This window comes from Triplophysa rosa, linkage group LG1, assembly GCF_024868665.1.
Source record: "Triplophysa rosa linkage group LG1, Trosa_1v2, whole genome shotgun sequence".
In the NCBI taxonomy this organism is placed as follows: domain Eukaryota; kingdom Metazoa; phylum Chordata; class Actinopteri; order Cypriniformes; family Nemacheilidae; genus Triplophysa; species Triplophysa rosa.
The window spans coordinates 2,691,586-2,719,505 of NC_079890.1; the positions used below are offsets into that span (position 1 = coordinate 2,691,586).

The 27,920-nt window shown below is 40.2% G+C and overlaps 3 protein-coding genes across 5 annotated transcripts; 2 read left to right on the plus strand and 1 right to left on the minus strand.

Moving 5' to 3' along the window:
- fes (FES proto-oncogene, tyrosine kinase) lies at positions 1–27,794 on the minus strand. 3 transcript variants are annotated; one of them, XM_057330777.1, is made up of 23 exons: positions 27,598–27,794; positions 26,871–26,930; positions 26,395–26,621; positions 25,210–25,383; positions 23,085–23,181; positions 20,427–20,610; positions 19,834–19,971; positions 19,350–19,469; positions 17,431–17,553; positions 16,368–16,560; positions 15,024–15,107; positions 14,708–14,917; positions 14,234–14,356; positions 14,101–14,154; positions 13,761–13,879; positions 13,587–13,681; positions 13,387–13,510; positions 12,187–12,344; positions 11,942–12,073; positions 10,756–11,786; positions 10,371–10,508; positions 10,145–10,281; positions 9,686–9,777 (listed from the first exon to the last, which is right to left on the minus strand). In XM_057330777.1, exons 3-20 carry the CDS (start codon positions 26,617–26,619, stop codon positions 11,653–11,655), a joined length of 2,487 nt encoding a protein of 828 aa, XP_057186760.1. In that variant the 5' UTR covers positions 26,620–26,621; positions 26,871–26,930; positions 27,598–27,794; the 3' UTR covers positions 9,686–9,777; positions 10,145–10,281; positions 10,371–10,508; positions 10,756–11,652. The 3 variants fall into 3 exon arrangements, with proteins under 3 accessions (XP_057186768.1, XP_057186760.1, XP_057186752.1); XM_057330785.1 differs by lacking the exon at positions 9,686–9,777 and adding an exon at positions 1–163 and having other exon boundaries at positions 10,371–11,786; XM_057330769.1 differs by having other exon boundaries at positions 10,371–11,786.
- LOC130552478 (zona pellucida sperm-binding protein 4-like) lies at positions 823–7,163 on the plus strand. Its single transcript, XM_057330799.1, has 8 exons — positions 823–1,195; positions 1,272–1,459; positions 1,527–1,624; positions 1,697–1,854; positions 1,961–2,153; positions 2,225–2,372; positions 2,451–2,523; positions 2,588–7,163. Exons 1-8 carry the CDS (start codon positions 838–840, stop codon positions 2,656–2,658), a joined length of 1,287 nt encoding a protein of 428 aa, XP_057186782.1. The 5' UTR covers positions 823–837; the 3' UTR covers positions 2,659–7,163.
- On the plus strand, positions 7,273–9,284 carry LOC130552485 (zona pellucida sperm-binding protein 4-like). Its single transcript, XM_057330811.1, has 8 exons — positions 7,273–7,727; positions 7,804–7,991; positions 8,059–8,156; positions 8,229–8,386; positions 8,493–8,685; positions 8,757–8,904; positions 8,983–9,055; positions 9,122–9,284. The coding sequence occupies exons 1-8, from the start codon at positions 7,412–7,414 to the stop codon at positions 9,190–9,192; spliced, it is 1,245 nt and encodes a 414-aa protein (XP_057186794.1). The 5' UTR covers positions 7,273–7,411; the 3' UTR covers positions 9,193–9,284.
- Positions 27,795–27,920: the final 126 nt, after the last annotated feature.

The following is a 27,920-nucleotide window of genomic DNA, read 5'->3' on the forward strand; positions in this document are numbered from 1 at the left end:
CCAGGATGGGCGTCGAAGAACCGAACAATCCAAGATCATGCGAAATCGTCAACAATCAAATCCAGCTAACAGAGTTAGCGAGGTACGAAGAACGGGCCCCTGGAGAACGTCTCCCACAGCAACACTCCAAAACTCCACAGGTCACTCTCAGTGGTGTAGCGTCCTGATGTGAGACATAAAACAAAAAGAAAACATCAGAGCACAACACTAGTGCACATCGGTAATGATTCTTGTTTCATGGGTAAATGTGTCTGTACCGTAAATGATTGCTTCTGGTGGGGTCCATTTGACCGGTCTGCTTCATCAGTTTGTGATACAATAACGCTTTACGACAATAACGCTTTACAATTTTAACTAGGCTACATAGCTTCAAGAAAAATTAAGACACTGTTTCAAAATTAATTTTCAGTTTTTTGGAATTGACTATTTATAGGTATGTGTTTAGATAAAATGATCATTTTTGTTTTAATCTGTGAACTACTAACAACACTTCTTCCAAATTTAAAATAAAAAGATTGTTTCTATTTGCAGAAAATGAATATATGGTCTGTGTTTTTTCAGACCTCAAATACTGCAAAGAAAACAAGTTCATGTTCACTTTTAAGCAATTCAACATTAATGTATCTACATGTACTTGGGAAAAGTTCAAAAATTATTTTTTATGTCATGACCTCGATTTTTTTCAGAGTTTTAATACGTGTTGTCATGCTGTCAGTCTTTCATTGTAATTGTTTAACTTGATTGTGCAGAGCTGGACTGTGATGGATGTTAATTACAGAGGAGGGGTTCTCCTTATCACTAATAAATCTACAGAGTACAAATAAAAAACAAGAAACTATGACTCAGACTCACAGGGAGTGTATTTGTCTGTTGCAGACAATGGCTGGAAACAGAAGTTTACTGATTCAAGTGCTTTCTCTTTTACTGAGCTCTGTTTGCAGAGCTGGTCCACAGAGAGGGATTCCAGCTCAAAGCCCACAAGCTCTTGGGTTCCAGCAAACTGAACAGAGGTTTTTACCCCAACAGCAAACTGACCAACAGTTTCAGAAGCCGGTTGTGCAGTCAGAACCTCTTGACAAGTGTGCTGTAGCTGATTATGAGCAGATCCAGTGTGGACAACCTGGTATCAGCGGTGCGGAGTGTGAAGCTATAAACTGCTGCTTTAATGGACAGCAGTGTTATTATGGGATGTCAGGTAAGGGTGTTCGACCAGTTAAGTGTTTCTTGCCAAGTGATAACTCTCTGATAACTTCCTCTGTTTCTCATTACAGTGACTGTCCAGTGTATAAGAGATGGTCAGTTTGTGTTAGTGGTGGCTAGAGATGTCACTCTGCCTCGTCTGAGTCTGGACACGGTCCGTCTGCTGGGTGGAAATGAAGCACCTTGTGGTCCTGTTGGTTCCACACCTTCCTTTGCCATATACCAGTTTCCAGTGACTGCCTGTGGCACCAGCATGATTGTGAGTTTGCTGATGGTGATTTTCCTGTATAGAACAGACTTGATGTCAATCGTGTTTCTGCTTGCAGGAGGAAAATGGTTATGTGGTGTATGAGAACAGAATGACTTCATCCTATGAAGTGGGGATTGGACCTCTTGGCTCCATCACAAGGGACAGTCATTTTGAGTAGGTCATCTGCGTTTTCTCATGACTGTGAATCTTGAACAGATGTCAGAAGCTCACTGTTTGTTTGTGTAGACTTCTCTTCCAGTGCAGATATTTTGCCTCTGCTGTGGAAGCTGTGGTTGTGGAGGTCAACACTGTTCCACCACCTCCACCTGTAGCTGCTCCTGGACCCCTCAGGGTGGAACTTAGACTGGCAAATGGCCAATGTGTCACTAAAGGCTGTGCAGAAGGTAGTGATGTGCTAGTCTTCAAAAACATGCCTCTCGAAAGGAGTCGCACTTGTACCATTGGTCTAAAACTCTAGATTGAGACAGTAACGAAAGTGTTAATCATCAGGAGATGATGCGTACATGTCCTACTATGGTGAGGATGAGTATCCAGTCACTAAAGTCCTGCGAGATCCTGTGTATGTTGAGGTGCGTATTTTGGAGAGAACTGACCCCAATCTTGTCCTGATGTTGGGGCGCTGTTGGGCGACATCAACCCCTAGTCCTCTCAGTCTACCCCAGTGGGATCTTCTAGTTGATGGGTGAGTAGAATCCCAGGCATTTGTCCAGAGAGTCGGGGCTCGTTCACAGAGCACTGTCACTTCTGTTTTAGATGCCCTTACCAGGATGATCGTTACCTGACTGCACTGGTTCCTGTAGTTGGCTCGTCTGGTCTTCAATTCCCAACCCACTACAAGCGCTTTGTGGTGAAGATGTTCACATTTGTGGATCCAGCGTCACTGGCCCCTCTGCAGGAGACTGTATGATTTCTTTACAGCCTATGGTGTCATCTATATTGCCTTCTGTATTTGTTGCTAAAGTTGATCTCTGTTTGTCAGATCTACATTCACTGTAGTACAGCGGTGTGCCACCCTGCTTCTGGCTCCTGTGAACCGAGCTGTGCCAGGAATAGTATGTGTTTCACTTTTGGTTTGCTTTTTTAGTTTTGTCGTCCTGACACTTTCTTGTGTTCCAGGGAGAGATGTTGCTGACAAGAGGCGTGAAGAAACCGTGGTTTCCAGTGGAGGGATTTTCTTAACAATGTAAACTGAATTGCCCTTTTTAATAAAGCCATTGGTCTCAAGCATTTGTATTAGTGTGTTTTCAGTGGTTTTCTCCCCAGTGAGGATTAGGGGGTTGTTCTGGTATAAACTGCAACTGAAGTGGTGTAAGGTTAAAGAACTGAAAACTAGCAAACTGATGGTTTTGAGTGTTCTGTAGTGGTAGTAATACTAAATGTTTAATTTATATAGTGCATTTCCCAGGCTCAAGGACGCTTTACGAGGGACACCAATTCAATAAATCATGGTAAAATGACAACTAAACTGGCATTTGGACATTTGCCCAATCGAGGTCACAAAAAGGCAGTTGCATAATGTCATGAAGACAACATGAAAAGGTTTGTACAATAAACAATATGAAGGGAACAAAAATAAGACGAATACACAATGCAAATGATGGTATTCAATACGTTCAAGTGATATCCAGGTTAGAAAGTCTATCAAAGGAGGAATAAACATTATAACTGATCGTGTTGAGTGAACAAGTATGTTTAGAGCAATTGTTCTGAGTGCTAAGGGGAGCGAGTTCCAAAGTTTGGGTGCCGTGACAGAAAAAGACCTCCAGCCTATTAAAAATAAACTGAACCTAGGCGTGCACACACAGAAGTTCAGACGTGGAAGACCGGAGCGAACGAGAGTGAATATATGGGGAGTAGGTTGGAAAGCTAGGAAGGAGCAATGCCACTGAGTGCCTTGAAAGTGAGCAGGAGAGTTATGTATTTCATACGCGAAGATAACTGCAACTCGTTGAGATTAAATAAAATAATCCTATTTTTATTTGATATAGAGCCATTAAAAGTTGCTTTCTCAAATTGTTTCATGGCAGACATCACGTCAGGTAAAACACAAAAACAAATAATCCAATCAAGTGAAAGCAATACTAAAATAAAGTTTTAAGAGATTTAAAAGTCGCTAGTGAATTTGCCTCCCTGATGTCAGCCGGGAGAGAGTTCTAGGTCTTAGGAGCGTATGAGGAGAATGCTCTATCACTCATCGAGTTAAGCCATGTCTTGGGAACAACTAAAAGACCACACTGAGAAGAATGCAAATTTCGACGTTGTAAGGCAATAACAGATCAGACAGGTACTGAGGAGCCAGGTCATGCAAAGCCTTAAATTTTAACATATGGATTTGAAAATCAATACAGTACCTGAAAGGGATCCAGTGTAAGGACTCCAAAACAGGAGAAATATGATCACCAGACCTGACCCCAGACAGAATTCTAGCCGCCGAGTTTTGTACATATTGCAGTTTGTTAACGGAGGTTTTAGATACTACAGCAAGAAGACCGTTACAATAGTCAATACTTGAAAAAAATTAAGAATTTATCAACGTCTCAGCAACCGAAAGGACCACAAAGGACGTTAGCGAGCTATATTTCTCAGATGGAAAAAGGATGTCTTAACCGTATTCTGAATAAAGGCTCAAATGACAGCGAAGCATCAAAACTGACTCCAAGATTTGTTTTGTTTGCTTTGAAACTCCAAGGCAGCTCCATCGATAGATAGAGTTATAGAGCTTGCATTTCGCAGCTGATGGGAGAGCCAATGAGCATAACTTCGGTTTTGGAGCCATTTAGAGACAGAAAATTATCAGGTGACAAAGTAGGGGTGATATGAGCAGATATTTTGTGGAAGTTAGTGTTCTGGCAGCAGAACTTTGAATGTACTGCAAACGGGAGATGGGGTGAGCTGGTAAACCAGAAAAAAGTGTGTTACAATAGTCAAGGCGAGACGTAGTCAATGCATGAACTAATGATTCTGCATCTTCTCTGCTGATAAAAGGGCGAAGTTGCACAATTCGACGAGGCTGGGAAAAAGCAGCTTTGGAGAGTTTGTGGATGTAGGCATCCAAGGTCAGTGAAGGGTGGAAAAATAGAAGCAGCGTCAATGTCAAGGCTATAAACCTTTGTTTTAGTTTTTTTTTCAGAGATGGAAGACCAGTTCTTAAAATTTCTGTTTTATTCAAGTTCAGTCTAAGAAAATTCAACTATGGCCAGACTTTTAACTCACTGACACAGGAAGATAATGAGGCCATCAAGTGGATAGAATCTGGCTGACAAGCAGTATATATCTGGATGTCATCCACATAACAGTGGTAATTAAAACCATGGCGGAGAGGACACATTTATACAGCAGTGCTAAAATGAACAGGTCAAGGGGTGTGTTCCAAATGGAGTAAAACCACATCAGAGGTGCTTGTTAAAGTGGAAACCGCCAAGTCTACCATACAGAAGAGCTGTTCCAAACTGAAGTGCTCAAATCTGATCGCCTCAAAGGCTGTTTAGGATGATGTATTTTGAAGGGTACACCTGATGGACCATGCACTCTCATGAGTCTGTGTGGTGGGTACAACTGATGGACCATTCACTCTCATGAGTCTGTGTGGTGGGTACAACTGATGGACCATTCACTCTCATGAGTCTGTGTGGTGGGTACAACTGATGGACCATTCACTCTCATGAGTCTGTGTGGTGGGTACAACTGATGGACCATTCACTCTCATGAGTCTGTGTGGTGGGTACAACTGATGGACCATTCACTCTCATGAGTCTGTGTGGTGGGTACAACTGATGGACCATTCACTCTCATGAGTCTGTGTGGTGGGTACAACTGATGGACCATTCACTCTCATGAGTCTGTGTGGTGGGTACAACTGATGGACCATTCACTCTCATGAGTCTGTGTGGTGGGTACAACTGATGGACCATTCACTCTCATGAGTCTGTGTGGTGGGTACAACTGATGGACCATTCACTCTCATGAGTCTGTGTGGTGGGTACAACTGATGGACCATTCACTCTCATGAGTCTGTGTGGTGGGTACAACTGATGGACCATTCACTCTCATGAGTCTGTGTGGTGGGTACAACTGATGGACCATTCACTCTCATGAGTCTGTGTGGTGGGTACAACTGATGGACCATTCACTCTCATGAGTCTGTGTGGTGGGTACAACTGATGGACCATTCACTCTCATGAGTCTGTGTGCTGTGTACAACTGATGGACCATTCACTCTCGTGAGTCTGTGTGGTGGGTACAACTGATGGACCATTCACTCTCATGAGTCTGTGTGTGACAGTGCCTCAATCACACCTGCATGGAAGTTTCTAGTGGTCGAGGACTCCGATCTTGTCCTGATGTATCATACATTACACACATTGATTAATTTCGAATTATTTCGCATTTGTGCTCTATGGTTCCACCTGAAGGCGACATCACGAATCTCACCTCCCAAAACACTTAATCATCAAAGCAGTTATCATCTGATGGGTCAGAAAAAGCTATTATGTGTAATGTAAGTGTTTTACCGGTCTCATACTGAAGGTCTGATGGGTTTTGCTGTCTCGTGGACAAATTGATAAGATGTTTTAATTTGATGTCTTCTTAGGGCTGGTTTATTAGACATTTTTTATATTATGTCACAATAATAGACTGGCATGTACAATTAAAATCAACTGCCTCTCCTATTAGCAATGACTGTACAAAAAAAGGTGGAAAATAGAAGAAATAGTAAAACCTCGTGTCTCTCAGAAAAAAGCAAACTTTGCTCTCAACCATTGGAAAACCTGTAGCAGCTAAACTTGGCTTTACAAATGTAACTACATTGCTGCAGAAATACTTAAGAGACCATTTCAAATTAATTTTCAGTTTTTTGGAATTGACTATTTATAGGTATGTGTTTAGATAAAATGATCATTTTTGTTTTATTATGTGAACTACTAACAATATTTCTTCCAAATTTAAAATAAAATAGTTTCTATTTGCATTTATTTGCAGAAAATGAGAAAATGGAGAAGCAGGTCAAAATAACAGAAAATATGCTCTGTATTTTCTTTTTAGACCTCAAATACTGCAAAGAAAAAGTTCATATTCACTTTTAACCAATACAACAGTAATATTTCTACATGTATTTGGGGAAAGAAAAAAATATGAGATAACCTCGATTTTTCATGTGTCTTGTCATGCTGTCAGTCTTTCACATTGCTTTTGGATGACTTTATGTCACTCCTGAGGTTTGATTTAGTTGAAATTCAATAGACACTGGACTGAAATGACCACAATACCTCTAGAAATAGTGATTAAATGAACATTTGGAATGGTCTGTTAATTATTCCACAGCTGTATATAGGTAACTTAAAAACTGAAAATGTTAACCATCATACATGTTTCACATTCTTTCTGATTGCACTCGTCTTCCACGTATCATGCACATGCAGGGTAACATTCACATTTAAGTGTGTCTGCTTTCTAATCGACTTTTAAATAACCTTTTGAAGTATGCTTGTTTAACAATGGCTAAGTAAATCATTTTTATGGCTGTTAATACATCACAGGTCAAAGAGAGTTTAGGTCACATGACAATGAAAACATGGCAGATGTTGAATATATTCATAGAGCATATTAGTTGATAGGTGTGTACTTCATCTAATTCAGTATGTACTATCACAGTATTTTATGTCAGACGCAGCCCTGCATTTAGATCTTATGTGCAGGAATTAGTCTGTGGAGAAGTCCCAGTGTTGCACGATATTTACAGATGTTCACTACATTCATTATTTTTGTTTGGAAAGAGCCAATCCAAAAAAATCTATTGTTTAACCTACCGATTGTGCAGAGCTGGACAGTGATGGATGTTAATTACAGAGGAGGGGTTCTCGTTATCACTAATGACTCTACAGAGTACAAATAAAAAACAAGAAACAGTGCAACAGGGACTGAATTCTGTTGTTGCAGACAATGGCTGAAAATAGAAATTTACTGATTCAAGTACTTTCTCTTTTACTGAGCTCTGTTTGCAGAGCTGGTCCACAGAGAGGGATTCCAGCTCAAAGCCCACAAGCTCTTGGGTTCCAGCAAACTGAACAGAGGTTTTTACCCCAACAGCAAACTGACCAACAGTTTCAGAAGCCGGTTGTGCAGTCAGAACCTCTTGACAAGTGTGCTGTAGCTGATTATGAGCAGATCCAGTGTGGACAACCTGGTATCAGCGGTGCGGAGTGTGAAGCTATAAACTGCTGCTTTAATGGACAGCAGTGTTATTATGGGATGTCAGGTAAGGGTGTTCGACCAGTTAAGTGTTTATTGCCAAGTGATAACTCTCTGATAACTTCCTCTGTTTCTCATTACAGTGACTGTCCAGTGTATAAGAGATGGTCAGTTTGTGTTAGTGGTGGCTAGAGATGTCACTCTGCCTCGTCTGAGTCTGGACACGGTCCGTCTGCTGGGTGGAAATGAAGCACCTTGTGGTCCTGTTGGTTCCACACCTTCCTTTGCCATATACCAGTTTCCAGTGACTGCCTGTGGCACCAGCATGATTGTGAGTTTGCTGATGGTGATTTTCCTGTATAGAACAGACTTGATGTCAATCGTGTTTCTGCTTGCAGGAGGAAAATGGTTATGTGGTGTATGAGAACAGAATGACTTCATCCTATGAAGTGGGGATTGGACCTCTTGGCTCCATCACAAGGGACAGTCATTTTGAGTAGGTCATCTGCGTTTTCTCATGACTGTGAATCTTGAACAGATGTCAGAAGCTCACTGTTTGTTTGTGTAGACTTCTCTTCCAGTGCAGATATTCTGCCTCTGCTGTGGAAGCTCTGGTTGTGGAGGTCAACACTGTTCCACCACCTCCACCTGTAGCTGCTCCTGGACCCCTCAGGGTGGAACTTAGACTGGCAAATGGCCAATGTGTCACTAAAGGCTGTGCAGAAGGTAGTGATGTGCTAGTCTTCAAAAACATGCCTCTCGAAAGGAGTCGCACTTGTACCATTGGTCTAAAACTCTAGATTGAGACCGTAACGCAAGTGTTAATCCTCAGGAGATGAGGCGTACATGTCCTACTATGGTGAGGATGAGTATCCAGTCACTAAAGTCCTGCGAGAACCTGTGTATGTTGAGGTGCGTATTTTGGAGAGAACCGATCCCAATCTTGTCCTGATGTTGGGGCGCTGTTGGGCGACATCAACCCCTAGTCCTCTCAGTCTACCCCAGTGGGATCTTCTAGTTGATGGGTGAGTAGAATCCCAGGCATTTGTCCAGAGAGTCGGGGCTCGTTCACAGAGCACTGTCACTTCTGTTTTAGATGCCCTTACCAGGATGATCGTTACCTGACTGCAATGGTTCCTGTAGTTGGCTCGTCTGGTCTTCAATTCCCAACCCACTACAAGCGCTTTGTGGTGAAGATGTTCACATTTGTGGATCCAGCGTCACTGGCCCCTCTGCAGGAGACAGTATGATTTCTTTACAGCCTATGGTGTCATCTATATTGCCTTCTGTATTTGTTGCTAAAGATGATCTCTGTTTGTCAGATCTACATTCACTGTAGTACAGCGGTGTGCCACCCTGCTTCTGGCTCCTGTGAACCGAGCTGTGCCAGGAATAGTATGTGTTTCACTTTTGGTTTGCTTTTTTACAGTTTTGTCGTCCTGACACTTTCTTGTGTTCCAGGGAGAGATGTTGCTGACAAGAGGCGTGAAGAAACCGTGGTTTCCAGTGGAGGGATTTTCTTAACAATGTAAACTGAATTGCCCTTTTTAATAAAGCCATTGGTCTCTTAAGCATTTGTATTGGTGTGTTTTCAGTGGTTTTCTCCCCAGTGAGGATTAGGGGGTTGTGTTTTGGTATAAACTGCAACTGAAGTAGTGTAAGGTTAAATAAAACTAGCAGTTTGCAAGTTCTCAGTTCTTGCGTGTTCTACAGTACATATTTAAACAGCAAAGCTGTCTCAAACCGGTCAAGGATTGTGTTCCAAATGGAGTAAAACCACATCAGAAGTGCTTGTTAAAGACGAAACCGTCACGTCTACCATATGCAAGTTCCGTTCAAAACTGAAGTGCTCAAATCTGATCATCTCAACTGCTGTTTGGAATGATGGATTTTGAAAAGTTCAACAGATGGACCATTCACTCTCATGAGTCTGTGTGGTGACAGTGCCTCAAATACACCTGCCTGGAAGTTCTAGTGGTCTGACCCCAGTCTTGTCCTGATGTTTCATACACACATTGGTTAATTTCTCATTTCACCTTTGAAACTCTCCTCCCAGTACACATCAAAGCAGTTGTCATTTAATGGGTCTCCCCAAATTGGCGACCTCAGGATACAACCTTAAAAACACAATATGAACTCACACAGTTTTGACTATAAAATTGTTCACATTTGCACATGCAACATTTCTGCTTGCCTACGATAATGTCACCTATGATTCCAAAAGCAAGAGCTACCCATATACCAGCGGCCTGGTAATCTCCCTGCGTGTCTGGCAGGTGTCTTATTTGCATGCTTGCCCTTGAAATCAAAGGTGTTTATCAACCAGTTCTTGTAGGACAATAGAACTGTTTGGTGCATACGGTAAAGTACTGCATTTTATAAACACTTTTCCATATAAGCATTTCCATAGCCCTTAACAACTTTCAATATTATATTAATATTTCTCTAATATTAATGTTTCCAAACAATTGACATTGCACCTACCCCTCACGCCTGTATACACTCTCACTGGCTGTTGCTGCTGTGAGGGCCCCCACAACTCCTCAGAGGAGACCTGGCATGGCATGCAAGTTGTGGATGCCACAGGTATCTTGAATCTTCAAATACTTTTCCATAAATGGCTACATTTGAAAACCAAACATATTTAGATCTCGACGTAAACATTTTATGCTTTACCGCTCAAATGCACCTGTTCAGCCTTGATACGCACCGTGAGCACCAGGTAGCCGAAAGTCGACAGGATGCCGCAGCAGAATCCAACTATCAGCAAGCCATAAGTTGTGATCATAAACTCTGCCGTCGTTCCCATGGCGGAGACTCCGGCCAGGGTGGCATTCTGGATATGCACCTAAAAGCAGAGGTGTATTGGGAGGTGAGATTCATCTATAAAACACCTTTGATGTGGTTTTACTCCATTTGGAACACATCCCTTGACCTGTTCAGTATAGAACTGCTGTAATGTAAACTGTCCTTTTCTATAAATATAAGTAAATCAAACCATCTCCAAATCCAGCGTTATATCCACCGTTTATATAGATAGACGGATAGACACAGACAGACAGACGAGACAGACAGACAGATCAGCTCAAACTCACTTGTTTCAGTAGCTGGCACTAGTCTGAACCTTGTGTTGAATAAGAGATGGAACAGGTCTGTGTTTCAAAAATTTGGAGAGTGATATCATTAAAAAACAATCAGATGAAACTGATAAACCATTGACATTCATGCTCTTGTGCAACAGGTTTATGTGGCGGTATAGCTTAAGTTCACCCAGAGGTGAATTACAATGCCACATTCAGTTAAAGGGATAGTTCACCTGAAAAAATGTCATCGTTTACTCACCTTCATGTGATTTAAAACCTGTATATGAGTCTTTATTCAGTGGAACACAAAAGAAGATATTTTGAGAAATGTCTCAGTGTTTTTTGTTCATACAATGAAAGTTAATGGTGTTCGATACTGTTTGATTATCAACATTCTTCAAAATATCTTCTTTAATGTTCTTGTAGAAGAAAGATAGTCAAAAGACATCGGTTTGTAATGACACGAGTATAAATAACTTATTTTTAAAAATCAGTTAATTTATTTTATTTTTGGTTAGGGCAAATAAAAGGTCCTATAGAATATGACTGCAGTCCAGGATTATAGTTTGACAAATACATCTGAAGACATTTTTTAAACAGACGAACACTGAATGATTTCATATTTTATTTATTTACAGTAGTTTTATACAAACAAAGATCATAAGTTATTCACCGTATGCAGGAATGTATTAATTATTAAAACATTATAAGACACAAACCATTTGAAGGACTGCATTACAACTTAAAATACTGTAAATATATATTTAAAAAGCTGCATCGAAATTGATTCAGTTTAATATGATGCTGTCTGAGATGGCAAAGACGGTTTTGCCTTATATTCATATAAAAAATAATTTTGAAATAATTTAATAAGTTAATTTTTTTTGGCTCCGTCATTAGACAAATGTACTAATGGCATAAAGCATATAAATCTGCATTTAGTTTGTGAAACGAGGGTCGCTTTCTTGGGTCGTATTGCCAACACTGACACATCAGGGCGTAGATCTCATCTGGACAGTTATTGGGTGCTGGCATGCGATATCCTACCAACCAGAAACACCGCAAAACAGACATAAACAAAGTGATAAGATGTTCATGTGTCATATGCATTGCAAACGTTCACACAACGTTCGAATAATATAATTCAAGATTAACAGCACGTGTGTGAGATGTGAAGTCATGAGCGGTGGAGTTTTACCTTTCTCAATCTCTTCTCTGGTCTGTTGGTTAGTCATGTTGTGTGGTGTCGTGTATGGAGTGACTCCTCTGGAGAACGTCTCCCACATTAACACTCCAAAACTCCACAGGTCACTCTCAGTAGTGTAGCGTCCTGATCCACCAACAGAGGACAGCAGTGAGACATAAAACAAAAAGAAAACATCAGATCACAACAGTAGGGCACGTCAGTAATGATTCTTGTTTCATGGGTAAATGAGTCTGTACCGTAATTGAGTGCTTCTGGTGCGGTCCATTTGACTGGGATCTGCTTCATCCCTCCTGTAGCGTCATACACACCGTCCTGCTCCTGACGGGACATCCCAAAATCACTGATCTTTACCACACTTTCCTCTCCTACTAGGCAGTTACGTGCAGCCAGATCTCTAAAGAGAGAGAGAGAGAGAAATGCAAGGTGAAATTACCATTTTTGTTTTATTCTGTAAACGATATTTCTCCCAAATTTCAAATAAAAGATTGTTTCTATTTGCATTTATTTGCAGAAAATAAAAACTAGAGGAGCAGGTCAAAATAACAGAAAATATGCAAAAGAAATACTCAATATACTGCAAAGAAAACAAGTTCATGTTCACTTTTAAGCAATACAACAGTCATATTTCTACATGTATTTAGGAAAAGTAAAAAAAAGTGATAACCTGAATTTTTGTCACAGGTTTTATGTGTCTTGTCACGCTTTTAGTCACGCTTTTTCACATTGGTGTTGGATGACTTTGTCACTCCTGAGGTTTGATTTTGTTGAAATTCAACAGACACTGGACTTAACTTACCACAATAAATCTAGAAATGCAGATTAAATCCGCAATTTTTTGAAAAATGTAATATTTTTTGAAAATAATAACCATCATACATGTCGCTCGTCTTCCACATATCATGCACATGCAGGCTTTAACATTCACATTTAAGTCTGTCTGTTATCTAAATCGACCGAATAAAATCATACAGTTAGCGCTGTTAGTGCAATATTTCCATAAATGATATTCCTATAGCTTTGATATATTATGCAGCCCTATGACCGATACAATGAAGGTAAATGGCAACTGGTCAATGTCCTTACGGGAAAAAAATGACACGCTACAGCTTTCAAACTCCATTCTGCTCTTGTACACAAACCATTTGACCCAGAATGAGAAAAGCAGCGCTTTTTAGACACAACGGCGAAGTTTCATTTCCGCTCGGCTCATTATACCAAAATCGGTCCTTTTACCAAGAGACTCCAGTATAATGGAGAAATAGCTGCAGTCATATTATAAGACGCAATAAAAACCATCTGCCAGCTCTTTATGAGCTCTTCTAATAAACTTTATGGAGCCAGTGCAGAATGGCTAGCTTGGATATCCTGACTTGGCGAAAATCTTGTACGTAATGATGCATTAATTGTATTGTTTAATTTTCCTGTTTTGCTCTCACCGGTGAATACACTTTTTGTTCTCCAGATAGGCCATGCCGGACGCCACGTTCTCTGCCATCCGGATCAACATCTTGGTCCCTAAGTTTTGGCCCTCTGCACGCAGAAAGGTCAGAAAGTCTCCTCCTGACGGGGCAATGAGCCATTAGGTTTTTACGGTTTAAACTGTAAAAGTGAACGATAGTCCATAAAACCACTGTACCTTGCACCAGTTCCATGATGATATATATCGGCTGTTTCTGTGTACAGACGCCAATGAGCTTCACTATGTTTGGATGGTCGTACTGTTTGAGAATCCTGGGATACAAATCATAAGTTTTTCTTCAAATGTGGACACGCATTTACGTGTTTATATGCGTGTAGTGTAAATACAAACCTGGCCTCCATGAGGAATTTATTCTTCTGTTCTAATGGTAGATTCTCTCTGCAGGCTTTCACTGCCACTGGTGTGTTCTCCGAACGCAAGCGTCCACTGAACACCTCGCCAAAGTTCCCCTGATGACAAACAATCGTTCCGGAAGGTAAAACGAGTCTTACATTTGGATTTTTGACACTTTGGTTTTGTAAAACAGTGATCATGGCACAGTGTGTCTATCCATGCACACACATTACTAAGCCACGGCATAACATTAACCACTGCTCAAAAAAGCAAAAGCATCAAGAAGTTATAGTAGATATACTGTAAGTAGATATGAAAAGATCATCCGTGGGCTTACCCGGCCAATGCTCTGGCCCAGGACGACTTCATCATGTTCCAAAACCCATTTGTCCTAAATGGTAGCACATAACCATAAGTTTATGTGATGCAATGACAGCAGCAAAAAAAGTGATGGAGGGGTTGCGGCCCACCTTAACGATGGGTTTTTTCAGCACAATGTCTGTCCTCTTCGTGACGGGATTTTTGGAGCTGAGGATGTGATTCACTAACAGTGGTACAGAACAGAAACCTTCACTGTCAAGACGATACACACCCTGAAGAACACACAAACAAAAAATAAAATAAAACAACAAAAGCACAACCTAAAGTTATAAAACTAAAAGCTATAATCTTAATAAAACTACAATGAAACTGAAAACAGATCTATAGTAAACAGACCAATCACAACTCACTGAGTGAAAGAAAAAAAAAGGAGCAATTCAGTACACAAACATTCCATATTACATTATTACTTTTGATATCATGGCGTTATTAAAAATCAGATTTAAAGATGACCACGTTTGAACCTTATATGTCTTGTTGTCTTGCGAGTATTGTAATCCATCTAAACAAAATAACATCATTCTCCATCTCACACCTGCTGTCTCTCGCACACGAACACTCACGTCTGCGCTCTGAATAAGGAAATGGCGACACTGGCCGCTCCAGTGCACAGACAGCACATATTCCTGCTTGCCCTGGCTTTCTCGAACCAGGAAGTCTCCGTCATTCCTCAGCAGTTCCTGCACCTCCAGGCGAGGGATGGCACCGTGATACCAGCCCTGCTGAGCCAAGGGCTTCTCCCGCTCCGGCACAGGCGTCAGCGCCGGAGGAACCTGTTGAGATGTATAAAACGCTACTCTACAGAAAGACGTTTGGATACGGCAGTGAGCGGAGAACAGAGACGAGACCGAAAGAGTCAGGAGAGAGAACGCCACTGACCGTGTACTTGGGCTTGAATAAACTGCTGAGGTGACTGACAATCACATCCATGTTGAGGAGTTTGTGCTCTTTGTCACGTTCCAGCTACAAACAAACGGCAGGAGAAAAAAGTCCTAATAAATGTAAAAGGAACGGAGAGTTTTTATTTACTCACCCTCGAGTTATTCCAAATCTACATACATTTCTTTGTTTGGTTGAACACAGAGAAAGATATTTGGAAAAATGCTTGGCCACCATAAACTACCATAGTAGGAAAAATGACAGTGGTCGTCAGAAGTGCCACAGAACTGTTTGCTTTACTACATTCTTCAAAATATCTTCTTTTGTGTTCATCAGAACAAGCAATTTTTTTCCTACTATGGTAGTCAATGGTGGCCAAGAACTGTTTGGTTACAAGCGTTCTTCCAAATATCTTTCTCTGTGTTCATCAAAACAAAGACATTTATTCAGATTTCAAACAACTCGAGGGTGAGTAAATGATGACAGAACTTTCATATTTGAGTCAACGGTTCCTTTTAAACATACAGTAACTGATCATTATAAATAATAAATAACTTACAAACAACATATTCTTGCTATGACTATATTTTCCTCTCAAGTAATATTTTCTTCTTTCTCTGTATTAGATCTAAAGCATTCACTGTGGTAAAGATATATGCGACTCTGAATTAATAATGAAACTACCCTGACGGCAGAAACTCTGAACAACACTACAGTCCAAAAATTTTAATTCAGGGACTAAATCTATATATTATGTGTCTAATGTACAGTGAATCCCAGCACTTTGTGTGTACATTTACAAAACATGCACTTTAAAACTTTTTAGGAAAAGAGCTGAATACACTGTGTATGATTTACAGAGATGGATTATTTTATAACTGCAGTTTTGTGATCTACAGCACGCCATGACAGTAAAGATAGCAGCAGTTAACTGCCACTGGTCCTACTTGTTCTCTGACTCAACAAGGCTATACAATTCTCATCTTTCAATGTCAATGTAAGAACACTGAGATACGGCCTGTAATATACTCTTACAGCACATGTGCATTTTACAGCACTATCATCACATTTTAAACCCATTTCAAGAGCTACTGAAGTCTTTAATGGGTTATATAGTACAGACACACATTTTCTTCATATCGCATAAAAAGAGCTTTACTATAAAAACACAGCGGAACTTCCAGTCTAGTCCAAACCCGTACTGAAACCAACCTGACAAATGACTATTATCTCACATAGCAAAATAACTATAACTTATGGTTAAGTCGTCCCCTCCTCGTTCTGGATAAACAAGTATAATAGAACTTGAGCTCAAGCTGTCGTGACAGATAAAAGTGGGCTTACCGCTGAATTGTTGGAGGTTACGGATATCCGATCATCATCCAGGCCCAGACCCGGAGCTTCCTTACTGCCCAGAGACTGAAGTTTATCAGAAAGAACCCTCCGCTGAGCCTCCAGCCGAGCTCGAGCCACCATGGACAGAACCACCTGCTGCCTGCTGTCCTCCAGAGCGTTACGCTTGCTGAACTGATACACTCTAAACAACCAGAGAATGAGCAAAACAACTGAATGTGTGATGTCTTCATGTATTAAAATGATTCGATTTAAACTTCGTTTAAGAAAAAGTTTAGAGGCTTGAATCCGACATGGACGATACTTGAATCTGAACAGCTTCAGCGATATACTCTTGCAAGTACATTAGCTGCGCCAGGGTGACTGTACCGGAAATGATTGAATTATGAGCCACTTCGGAAAGAAATGTCTTGTTAATTGACAACCTTCCAAAAACAAAATGCACAAACTGACTTTGGAAAGCGCAATATGTGAAAAGGTCCCAAAACAATAACAATCTCTCAATTTGAACATTGTTGGAAACATTTGGGATACATCAAGAATATTAGCAAGCAAAATATAAAACAGATATTTGGGGATATTTTATTGGAAAAAAAATCTTACATATTGTACCTTTAAAGGTGCTATGTGTAATATTTTGGAGGATCTATTGACAGAAACGCAATATCATATACATAACTATGTCTTTAGAGGTGTATAAAGACCTTAGCTTAACGAAGCGTTATGTTTTTATGACCTTAGAATGAGCTATTTCTACATACACCTCGGATCCCCTTGCATGGAATTCGCCATGTTGTTTCTACAGTAGCCCTAAAGGGACAAACTGCTCTACAGAGCGCGTTTCGTAAATATGTTATCTCCTCCAGCAAAGAAGCGAAAACGACATCTTAGTCCTGTGTCAGCCACCGTAGTGCTTGGAAAGGGAGGGGTGGAGTGACCCGCAGGTTGCAATTCACAACCTCAGTGCTAGATGCCGCTGAAATCTCTACACTGCTCCTTTAAAAAGTCTTTCAAATGTTCATTGAAGTTGAAAATCCAGAGTTCACAGGCTCACCTCTGTCCTATGTTTGCCGACCGTTCCTCAGCTTCCAGGTCCAACTCCAGCTGATTGACAGTAGCCTGCTGAGAACCCAGAGTACTGGAAAGACCCAAGAGCTCTTCCTCCACAGCAGTGAGTCTGTGTCAAACACACGATGAGAAGAGAAACACAATGTAATGCTGGTTTACATGAGAAGATACAGTACTATCTGAACACATAAAGCTAGGGTAGACAACTTAATAGCGACAAGCAGCAAGGCAGCTTTAAAAGCTAAAAGGTCCCGCCCTCCAATCAGACCTCCATCCAAAGCCACGCCTCCTCATGTCTTATTCACCAGTGAAACAACATTACACTACAAAGCACATAACAACAATAATATTGAACATAAACCCCTTATTTAAGATTACTGTTGGAACTCATAGAGGTTTTGCCACCCCATTGTATATATATATATGGGGCAGTCGGACTCGTGACCAGAAGGTTGCCGGTTCGATTCCCAGGGTCGGCGGGTAACGACTGAGGTGCCCTTGCGCAAGGCACCTTACCCCTACTTGCTCCCCGGGCGCTGCAGTGATAGCTGCCCACTGCTCCGGGTGTACGTGTGTTCACCACTTGCCGTGCGTGTGTCACTACTCTCTGGATGGGTTAAATGCAGAGGTCACATTTCGGGTATGGGTCACCATATCTGACTAATAGGTCACTTTCACTTTCACTACAGTATATGTGCAAGCAGCGTGCAAAGTTATGCAAATACGTAGGCTGACAGGCAGGTAGGACCAGTGTCGGGTATAACTAGTTACTAAGTAAATAGTTACTGTAATCTAATTACCTTTCCCTTAAAAAAGTAAAGTAAGGGATTACTCTTATTTTTTCTGTAATTTAATTAGTTACATCTGATGTAATTGAACTAAATACTGTGTAATATATTCAATAGAGGAAATGACATCAAAATGATAAGTCTAACTTTAAAATGCATGCTTTAATGTATCCTTCTCACATTTGTATACTTTGGTCAGTTAATAAGAATAATTTATGTAGTTATTAATTTGAATGAATTAAATAAGCCGTTTCATGTCCATCCTTGAATCACTTAACTAATCAAGGTTGATGTAGGACATTGAAAGTAATTAGTAATAAGTAATTAAATACTTTTTTAGAGAGTAATTTGTACAGTAATCTAATTACACTAGTGAATATGTAATTAGTAACTAGTAATTAATTACTTTTTCAGAGTAACTTACCCAGCACTGGGTAGGACATCACATCATTGCTTACAGACTGCATACGGATTCAAAGCAGTGATTGGACGAATATTGTATGTGTACTGTTCAACGTGAACATGTCAGTAGTTAATGTTATAAAGTCAATCAGTGTTCACTCCGACACCTGTGCGAACTCGAGAGGTAGTGACTTCATTGTCACACACCACCTGGATTTCCTGTTAGGCACTGTCCAAGCCTCCCCAGCTAACAGGGAATGTCCCCAATTCCATTTAAAAATTATGTAATGTCAGTATGTTTTTGGAACGTTCTCATAACGTTTTCATTTTGATAGAACGGAATGAGTCTCACGAGCTACAGTGTTTGGGGGAGAAGAGTGAAGTTTTTGCAGACAGTCCTAGCAAAATGCAGGCGGGGACTATATGTAGCGACGTAAATCTGTGGCGGTTGGCGAATCGGACTAGGGACGACTCGTTTGAGTGATTCAGAGTCGACTCCCTTTTTTCCAAGCCAATAACTTTGTTATTAATTCACCTTCGGATTTACAACTTGACAGACTGCTTACTTTCAAACACGCCAACATTACACACTGCGTGAAATAAAATGTTCATGATCTCATGTTATGTACTCTTTAATAGAATTGCGGGAACAGGAATAGCACCGGTTTTGTTTTCACTTCTGTCTTCTGTTGAGCAAAAACAAGAAGAGACTGACCGATGCTGGATCGCCTCCACCGTGAGCTCGTTGAGCTGCAGTTCTTCTGCTTTCAGACCGTCAGCATCCTCCAGCAAACTGCTGTCAAACTCAAAACACGCGGGAACCTCTCCTCTTGATCTACACGAAAACACACACGGACAAAAATCCCAGTCATCAATTACAGGATATACGTACATCTCTGAAGATTCTGTCCTACTGCACTTTACTCTTGAAATATTGCATTATGGTACTTTAAGTATTCACAATAAATTCCTCGTGATGTTCCTCAAGTCTCGTATTTAGATAAAAATGCTTTCTTAAGGATTGTAAAATGTCAATTACATGCACAAAAAGACCAGAGACCAATAAACACAGTCACTTCTTTTGTCATCACAACAAAAAGTGTATCAAATGCCACACAAAGGTCGAGCCGTTGTGTTTAATCTTTTCATCAGATGCTGTGTTGAACAGAAACTGGGAATGCAAGAAGAGAGTCAGATACCTGTTCTGCTGAATGAAGTTGTCATATTCTCGGTGAGGTTGGATGGCCTTCAGGGCGTCTGCCATTTCAGTGTGAACGCTCACCACCTCATGGTGCACGAGACTAGACAGATCGAAATATTCCTGCAGAATCTCTTTCCTAAAGAAACAAACATGTCAGTCTTTCACAAACTGTATGAGTAATTTACATTACGTGTGGGAAAGTTGAGCAGGCTGACTTAATATTGTTTCAGAAAAGCAGAAGTTTTAGAAATACCGTTTCCTCTATGATGCCAAACAGAGCAAGTGTATAAACAGTAAACTGAATAAAAGAACGTGTCAAAAAATGGATTGGGTGTGAGTACAAAGCAAAGACGTTTGAAATCTTTTGGTTTTCTTTTATCCAAAGCTGCTTACAAAGCATTAATGCTATTTTAATAGCAACCTGTTTTTACTTTACGCTGCTATAAAAGTGCAATAAAGTAACTGCTCGCTAAACTCTAGATTATTGCGGCGGTTCTCATGAAACTGTTTTTAATCTAGAGGAATTGACATATCTGGGTAACATGATTGAAAACCAAACCTAGCGACGATGTACACACAAAGGTGACTCACAGTACGAGCATCATTTCCTCGTGCAGCGTTTGCAGAGCTCCCAGTAGCGCTGGCTGACTCTTGCCATAGTGGAGCTGGTGATGCACCTGAGCGGCCTTCACCGACAGCACATACTCATTGTGATGCTCGTGTAGCTTCAGGGTAGCTTTGATGTAGCGTTCCTTCGCTTTGTCGCGTTCTTTGTCTGGGCAAAGAATCATCCACAAACACAAACACACACCGGTGAAATGAGAAAGAAAGGAAACATGGTGAAAGCCAAACTGTAGGCCGTCTGGGACTGCCAGCTTGTCGCAATAGAAAGCGCAGTCGCTTTAAACAGTTGTTCAAATATGACGTCTGTACCCGTATGAGCGGTGTGTTTTACCCCGGAATGTTGCAAGAGTCCAGAGAGTCATGTAGTAAACAACACTACAGGTTTAGATGAATGAAATTGATTTACTTTGCAAAGTTCAGTTCAGCCAAAAATGAAAATTCTTTCATTACACAGTGTAACACATTTTTGTTTCGCCCGACCTTTTCATAGTCCTTGTACAGTTCTGTGGTGTTAATTATTGTGGTCATATTTATCAATGTTTAAGTGTATATTTAGCTCAAGTAAATTTTCAGCTTATATCATTAATTATGATATATCGGTATAGAGAGACGCGATCCTGCGCTGGGTCATAACCAATCCTTGCGCTCGTATGCACCAGGGGTTTCGGTACCCAACCCTAAAAATGTCCCATTTCTTTACGTCATAAATAATATTTTTGCTGGCGCAGTGCATGCCCGTCTGCTACGCCACTGCCCATATAACCAAAATGGCATGATCCCCATTGCATAACTGTGAAATTGGTAGTTGAATCAGGCTCCTCCTATCGAAGCATCGAATCTTTGACTATTCGAGGTCGCCCCTAGTATATTGCAAAACAAAACTGTACAAATTTTCACATATTTTAATCAATATTTTTTTTCCAATTGTCACTGTCAGAAAATTCTAGAAATTTCTGTAGCACAGGGAAAGTGGGATGAAGCGATGATGGGTGACTACGTCTGGAACTTGGTTCGTGAGGACAGTATTAGTCATAAAAAAAGACAAAAACGATCAAATCACAACGATCACATGACTCCTTTTTAGAAACTGTTATGTAAAAAGTAAATCATTTGTGATTTTTAAGGTCCTACTTTGGTTTATGGAGTGTCCAACAACAAGTTTACGTACATACAAAGTGTAAAAACACTTTAATTTTCTAACAATAGGCAGTTATTATTACCTTACTTCTTGACTGACTCTCAAATGATTCCTTTGGTGATTCATCCGTCGAATCCCCACCTTTCTGTCAGCCTACTCTGATCTGATTGGTCAGATGGTCTAGTCTGCTGTGATTGGTCTACCACGTACAGCGTGCAGTGTCGCAAATGGAATGTAGGAGGGCATTACACAGAGTGACGCAAATCTGACCCGGAACTGAAATTAGAACGACAGACGACTCGTTCGCGTGATTCAGAGTCGACTCCTTTTTTATAACTTTGTTATTCGTTCACTTTCGGTTTTACAACTTGGCAGACTGCTTATATTCACACACAGCAACATTACACACTGCGTTAAATGTAATTTTAAGGACAATGTAATAGTTACTCTTTAAACTGTTGTTTTGAGCCAAGTGTTATGACAGTACCTTGTAATTTCTGCGTTCGAGTAATATTACTGAAATGTAAAAAAATATATATTTTTTAGTTTTTCTACGAGTACCGTCGATGGTCAAAATTAATGTGATTTTTCGTATTTAGCATGTTAAACTTCATAAAGAAAAAGTACAAATTAAAGCAAAACACAACTTTTTAAAAAACGTGTTACATTGTGTCATTTATTCGCCCTCGTGTCATTCCAGATCTATGACTTTTTTTCTGGGAAACACACAAGAAGATATTTTGAAGAATGTTGGTAACCAAAGAACACTGGCAACCCCATTGACTTCCATTATACGGACACAAAACCACCAAGACATTTCTCAAAGTATCTTCTTTTGTGTTTTACCGAAGAAAGATTTTAAATTTTTGGGTGAACTGTCTGTTTAAAATTCTACTTGAGCAAGATATCAAACCCTATAATCTAGTGACGCTTGCAAAAAAGCCACCACTTTGCATATCTGTTATCCGTTCATCATATTTGAATACAGACTACAGTTAGTTTTTAATAGGCAAATAATTCCTTCTTTGTTATCTGCCAGTGTGATACAAAGAAACAGGTTTCTGCTAAGCGTTTACAGCATGCCCACTAGAGCAAACCACCATCAGTTTCTTTTTTTATCTGTTGAACAGCATTACCTCCTGTGAAACTGGTTTCCTGGTGTCACTTCTAAATCTAGAACACTAGGACAGGTTTTTCAACTACTGCCTAAGTAGACAAAGTATAAAGCACACAATGTTTAAACACTAAACAATTCCACAGGCTCCTGATGAGCACTCATTTCTTCTGAATAAATGGATTTTCAACAAATACTGTACGTAGGCAGAAATATATATATCTAAAACTATCAAAGTCCCTATAAAAAGAGCTCTAAGACACATTGAAGCTTCTGGTCAAAACGTGTCAATAATCGCTGCTGTTGTTGGCAGTAAAACGAAATGAAAGTGGCCAGGCTTTTTGGAGAACTGTAAACCATGAAGACATCCTACCTTTGATTGCTTCTTGGTACTTCCGCTTGGCCTGAGCCGCGTCCCGTACCAGCTGTCTGTAACTGGACTTGAGTCGGTCCAGCTCGGTTTGGGTGACCTAACCTTCCACAACAGTACACGAAACAAAAGGAAAATCAAAATCCAATCTGAGCATTGACACAAAGGATATCAAATGAACGTGTTTATTTCCCCGTTGCTAAATATACCCCAACAACCCAAGCCTGCAGGCGAAACAAACAGGTCAACAGGACGAAATGACAGACCGGTGTTGCAGAAGTAGGTCAATAACCTTATGACAATGACCGTTAAAAGCGACCCTTCCTCAAAAACATCTCTTGATATTCACATGTCACGTCTTAAAAGTTTAGCATTACATTGGTTGTTTTAAAGCATTCCGAGTAGTTTTTAACACATTTTTGGGAGTTCTTATAGTGTTCTTGGAAGCTGCATGGGCATGACTAGGCTCAGATGAAAAGAACACGTCCGCTATTGTCTTGTCCACAAATAGCACGCACAATGTTTCTTGCCTTAGCAAACAAAACAGGCACATGCCACAAACACAAGACCGTTTAAAACACTGAAAAAAAACTGTCAAAACTGATAAAACACATGCACATGCTTTAAACAGTTACATGAAAAAGCATTTTTCCACTTCCTCATTTTTGCAAAGTTTGCACTTTAATTTCAACAAACATTTACATCTGAAGGCTATTCTTGCTTCACCTACATCAACCACAAAGAAAGCGAGCCCAAGATTCAAACAAAAAGTGGTGACATGGAAACCAAGCTAGTGTTTCTTAATAATCAAATAAAACGTGTGTCATCTGATGACTCCTGCACGAATAGCTAAGGGGAAAACAGTTAGTTCTGGTCCTTAAATCTGATTCATCAAGAGATGTGCTAATAAAACCAGACTCTTGAAATAACACCAGAAAAGAACAAAGATGCTTTAGGGGCCGATCAGACAACACGTTTTTTGCTGTTAGACGCGCCTCTTTTGAATTGTTTTCAGTTGGCAGGGAGCGTTTAGAGCGCCTGATGTTGAAAAAAAATGAACTGAGAAGAAAAGCGGTTGACGCCATGCGCCTTTTTTCCATTGTCCAATCGAATGAACGGAGAGGCGGGGCTTCCGTTGTGGAACTTTATAGTTGCTTGAAACGTCCGGAAACTGCAATGATGGAGAAGAAACTTGTTGTGGCTGTCGCGGGTTAACCGAGCAAGGTCAGAGCGAGCACCCTCTGCTTTACCTGTTTTCAAGTTTTTGCTAATATGACAGTTAACAGCAACTAGAGAGCTCGCGCTATATTCCTTGACTGATAGTATAGCTGTTTCGGTTGTTGCCTAGCAACATAAAAAACGGCGCGCCTCGCGTTTTAAAACATGAAAAACGCATTCTGTGTATTCTGCAGTACGACCTAAGCATTTTACAAGATGTCGATTTTGTATAATTTCGTATGATCTGAATTACACAAAAATTTACAATTAATAGGAAAAGCAAGAACAGAGCTCTAAATGTAACGTCACTGGGAAGGCAGGTTGTACCAAAACGCACGTATGAATTTATAAAAATTCACCTCGTAAGTTAAGAATTGACATCATATTGTGTATTATCAACACAATCTCAACGTCATTATTTTATGAGGCAGCTAATTCGTATGAATTCGTACGATCTTATTTATACGTTTTAGTATGATTTGATGTCGCACCAGTGATGTTATGTTTAGGGGAGGAGCTTCAGTATTGCTTCTTTCTAATAATCGTACGGTTTTGTACAATAACATCGTACAAATTCATACGAATTAGCCACCTCGTATAATAGTTACGAACTCCCTTGAAATCAGTTTGCTAAGATGATCCTACGTCATGATTACCTCATCTGCGGACATGTCTTTACAACTCAAAACCTCAATCTTTGATGTAAGATAGCAGTTTGACTAACGTGATTGATTTTTTTCGTATTTGTTTATGTGCTTTTATTTACGAACTTTATTAGCTAGTGTCGAACACCCGCACACATGCAGAAATGAGAGAAATGAGAGACAGATGAGGAAATGCCTCAGTGAATAGTGTCGATGATAAACTTCTGTGAGTCGTTATGAAAGGGATCTGTAAATGTAGCGCTGACCCTGCAGAGCTCCTGGTTGAGAAGGTTCCACTGTTCCCCGTACGTCTTCCTCAGCTGCTGTTTGTCCCGAATGAGGAGGGTGAGTTTGCTGAGCGGACCCACCATCAGTTCCTCGGAGCGTTTGCGCAGGATTCGACTGAGGATCTCCGTTTGACTGACCAACACGTCCCACGACTGCGAGAATGAGAAGGGGACAGTCCACTCAAAAATCTTAATTTGGTCAACATTTATTCACCCGTGTTGTTCAAAACCTGTTTATGACTCTTTCTCTTCTGTGCAACACAGAAGAAGATATTTTGAGTGGTTTTGTGTTCATATAATGGAAGTCAATGGGGTCCAATATCGTTTGCTTCCCAATGTTCTTCAAAATATCTTCTTTTGTGTTCCCCAGAAGAAGGAAAGTCATACAGGTTTGGAAAGACCTGAGAGCGAGTAAACTATCCCATTAAGCATTATAATATTAGAGTAGAATAATATTCTATTTTAGTTAATTTTACAAACAGAACATTGAGTATAGTTTGACAAACCAAACACCTTTTATTCAAAGGATTGGTCAAACTTCCAAATGTTTAAGTTTGGATCTATAAAAACATCTCCTATGCTTGTGTTTACACTCAACTAGAATTTAATGATCTTTATAATATACAAACACAATTGGAAGATATCCAAAATCACCATGTATTTTAAGGCAATGGTTCTCAAAATGGGGGCCGTGGCCCACTGGGGGTCCCAAAGATGAATCCGGGGGGCCACAGATTTTGTGGCATTTTATGAAATCTAGAAATGTATCATAGATTTTATGCACTCAAACATCAGAAAAATGAGACCACCAACCAAAAGAATTGATGTTCCAACATTGTATAACCGAGAATGTTTTTGGTTTAATTAAAATTTGAAGTTTAAGATTATAAGCCTTTGTTTGGGGGGCCGCAAAGCAATGCATTCTACACAACTGTGTTAAGGAAAACATCTAGAACATTTGAGAATATGTGAAAGAATCTGAACACATCTCAACACGTTTTCAGTTTCTACTTTCGATGTACCTTTTGTTGTTTCTTCACTCGTAACGTCTAAAAAGACCTAAACTAAATGCCGTAGAATCTTCTGAAATTAAACATCTAACAATGTTCTTAGGTTCCTCTGGCACCCCTAGAGACATTGAAGGAACATGGAAACAGCTCCTACTTTGTTAAACTGGCTGATGTAGTCCAGACCTCCACCGGACTGAGAGCCTTCCAGCTTCTCCACCATGGCCGACATCTGATGCAGCTGCGTGGAGAACTCGCGATCGCTCTTCGCCCGCTGCGTCATCCACTTCTTCATGACCTCCATCAGACGCAGCTCAGAGTCCTGCAGTTTCATCAGGGCCGCGTGACCCTGAGGACACGATAAATCCTCCGCAAAGCCCATACCTGCAGCACACCCCAATAACCCGGGGATGGTAGAGTGGTTGACTTATCCTTATATGGACAAACCCAACCAATGGGATAAATTGAACTAAACATTTTCTGGGTCAGATATGGAGAAACTCAACCACTTAACCTCACATTTCCTAGGTTAATTGAACCCAACAGTTGGGTTTTTCCATATCTTACCAAACAAATTCCAAACTAAAGTAATAATTGCTAGACAAAGTGATCACACAAAGTTGCTTAAATTACCTGAGTGTGTGTGGTCTGTTGGCAAAATTAAGTTCTATAAGAAAAGGCCCAAACCAAGATCTACAAAAAAGTAACAAAACATTATATTTCATGGCCCATTTGCATTGCAGATTAATGTCAACACTCAAACCTTTCATGTTCACCTGTCCAATCAAGTCCTAATCTAATAGACATGGAAGTTCTCATACTTTCACTTCCAGGCGGTGCAATTCGCGCAAAAAGGGACGTTGTACATAATGACCACTTCCTATATATCACAGTGGCATTTGAAACATGAACTGCTATAGAAAGCAAACAGTCTCACTGTAAAACTGAGTCATGAGGAAAAATGAAAATATATCAAAGTTAATGATTTACAAAGCATTAGACGATCTTTTCGTTTTATAGAGAGCTGCATACAACAATCCAGCAACCTTGGTGTTAACATACAAAATTGGTACATTTTATGCGATTAGTAAACACAGACGTTTATATGAATAACCGAATAAAGTTACATGAGCGACAAATGAAGTCCGAATGTTTATTGTTTGACGCACATGCCATTATAAGGGTCCTGTCAGTCACCCAATGTACATAGTTACAAACATGATATTATTATAGCCTAGTCACCGTTCTTAACAGAATAATCTCGTTATAAACGCCTGGACATTAGGCTACACGTCGACTATCGACAAGCGAATATGTTTAAAGGTTTTTGGAAGAGAATTGAAATGCTGTAAATCCTCACCTCAGGCTGTCACGTCTCTTCTCACTGGTTTTTATCCATTAAAACAATGCGGTGAAAATAAAAGCAGTAGAGGAGGTTGAATAAAAACAGTGCAGTATGTTGAATAAAATCAGTCCGGTATGAAGAGGTGAAGAGCAGCTGACTCGTGCGTTGTGTTGAAGCAGGAAGACATGACCGTCCACAAACGCACGCGCGCGCAATTGCGGCGACGCACACACACCCTACACAGCAGTTGACACTAGACCCACTGAAAGCAGTGAATATATTACATAATATTTTTTTGCAACTTTTATGACACTTGAATGTGAATAAATAAATCAAAT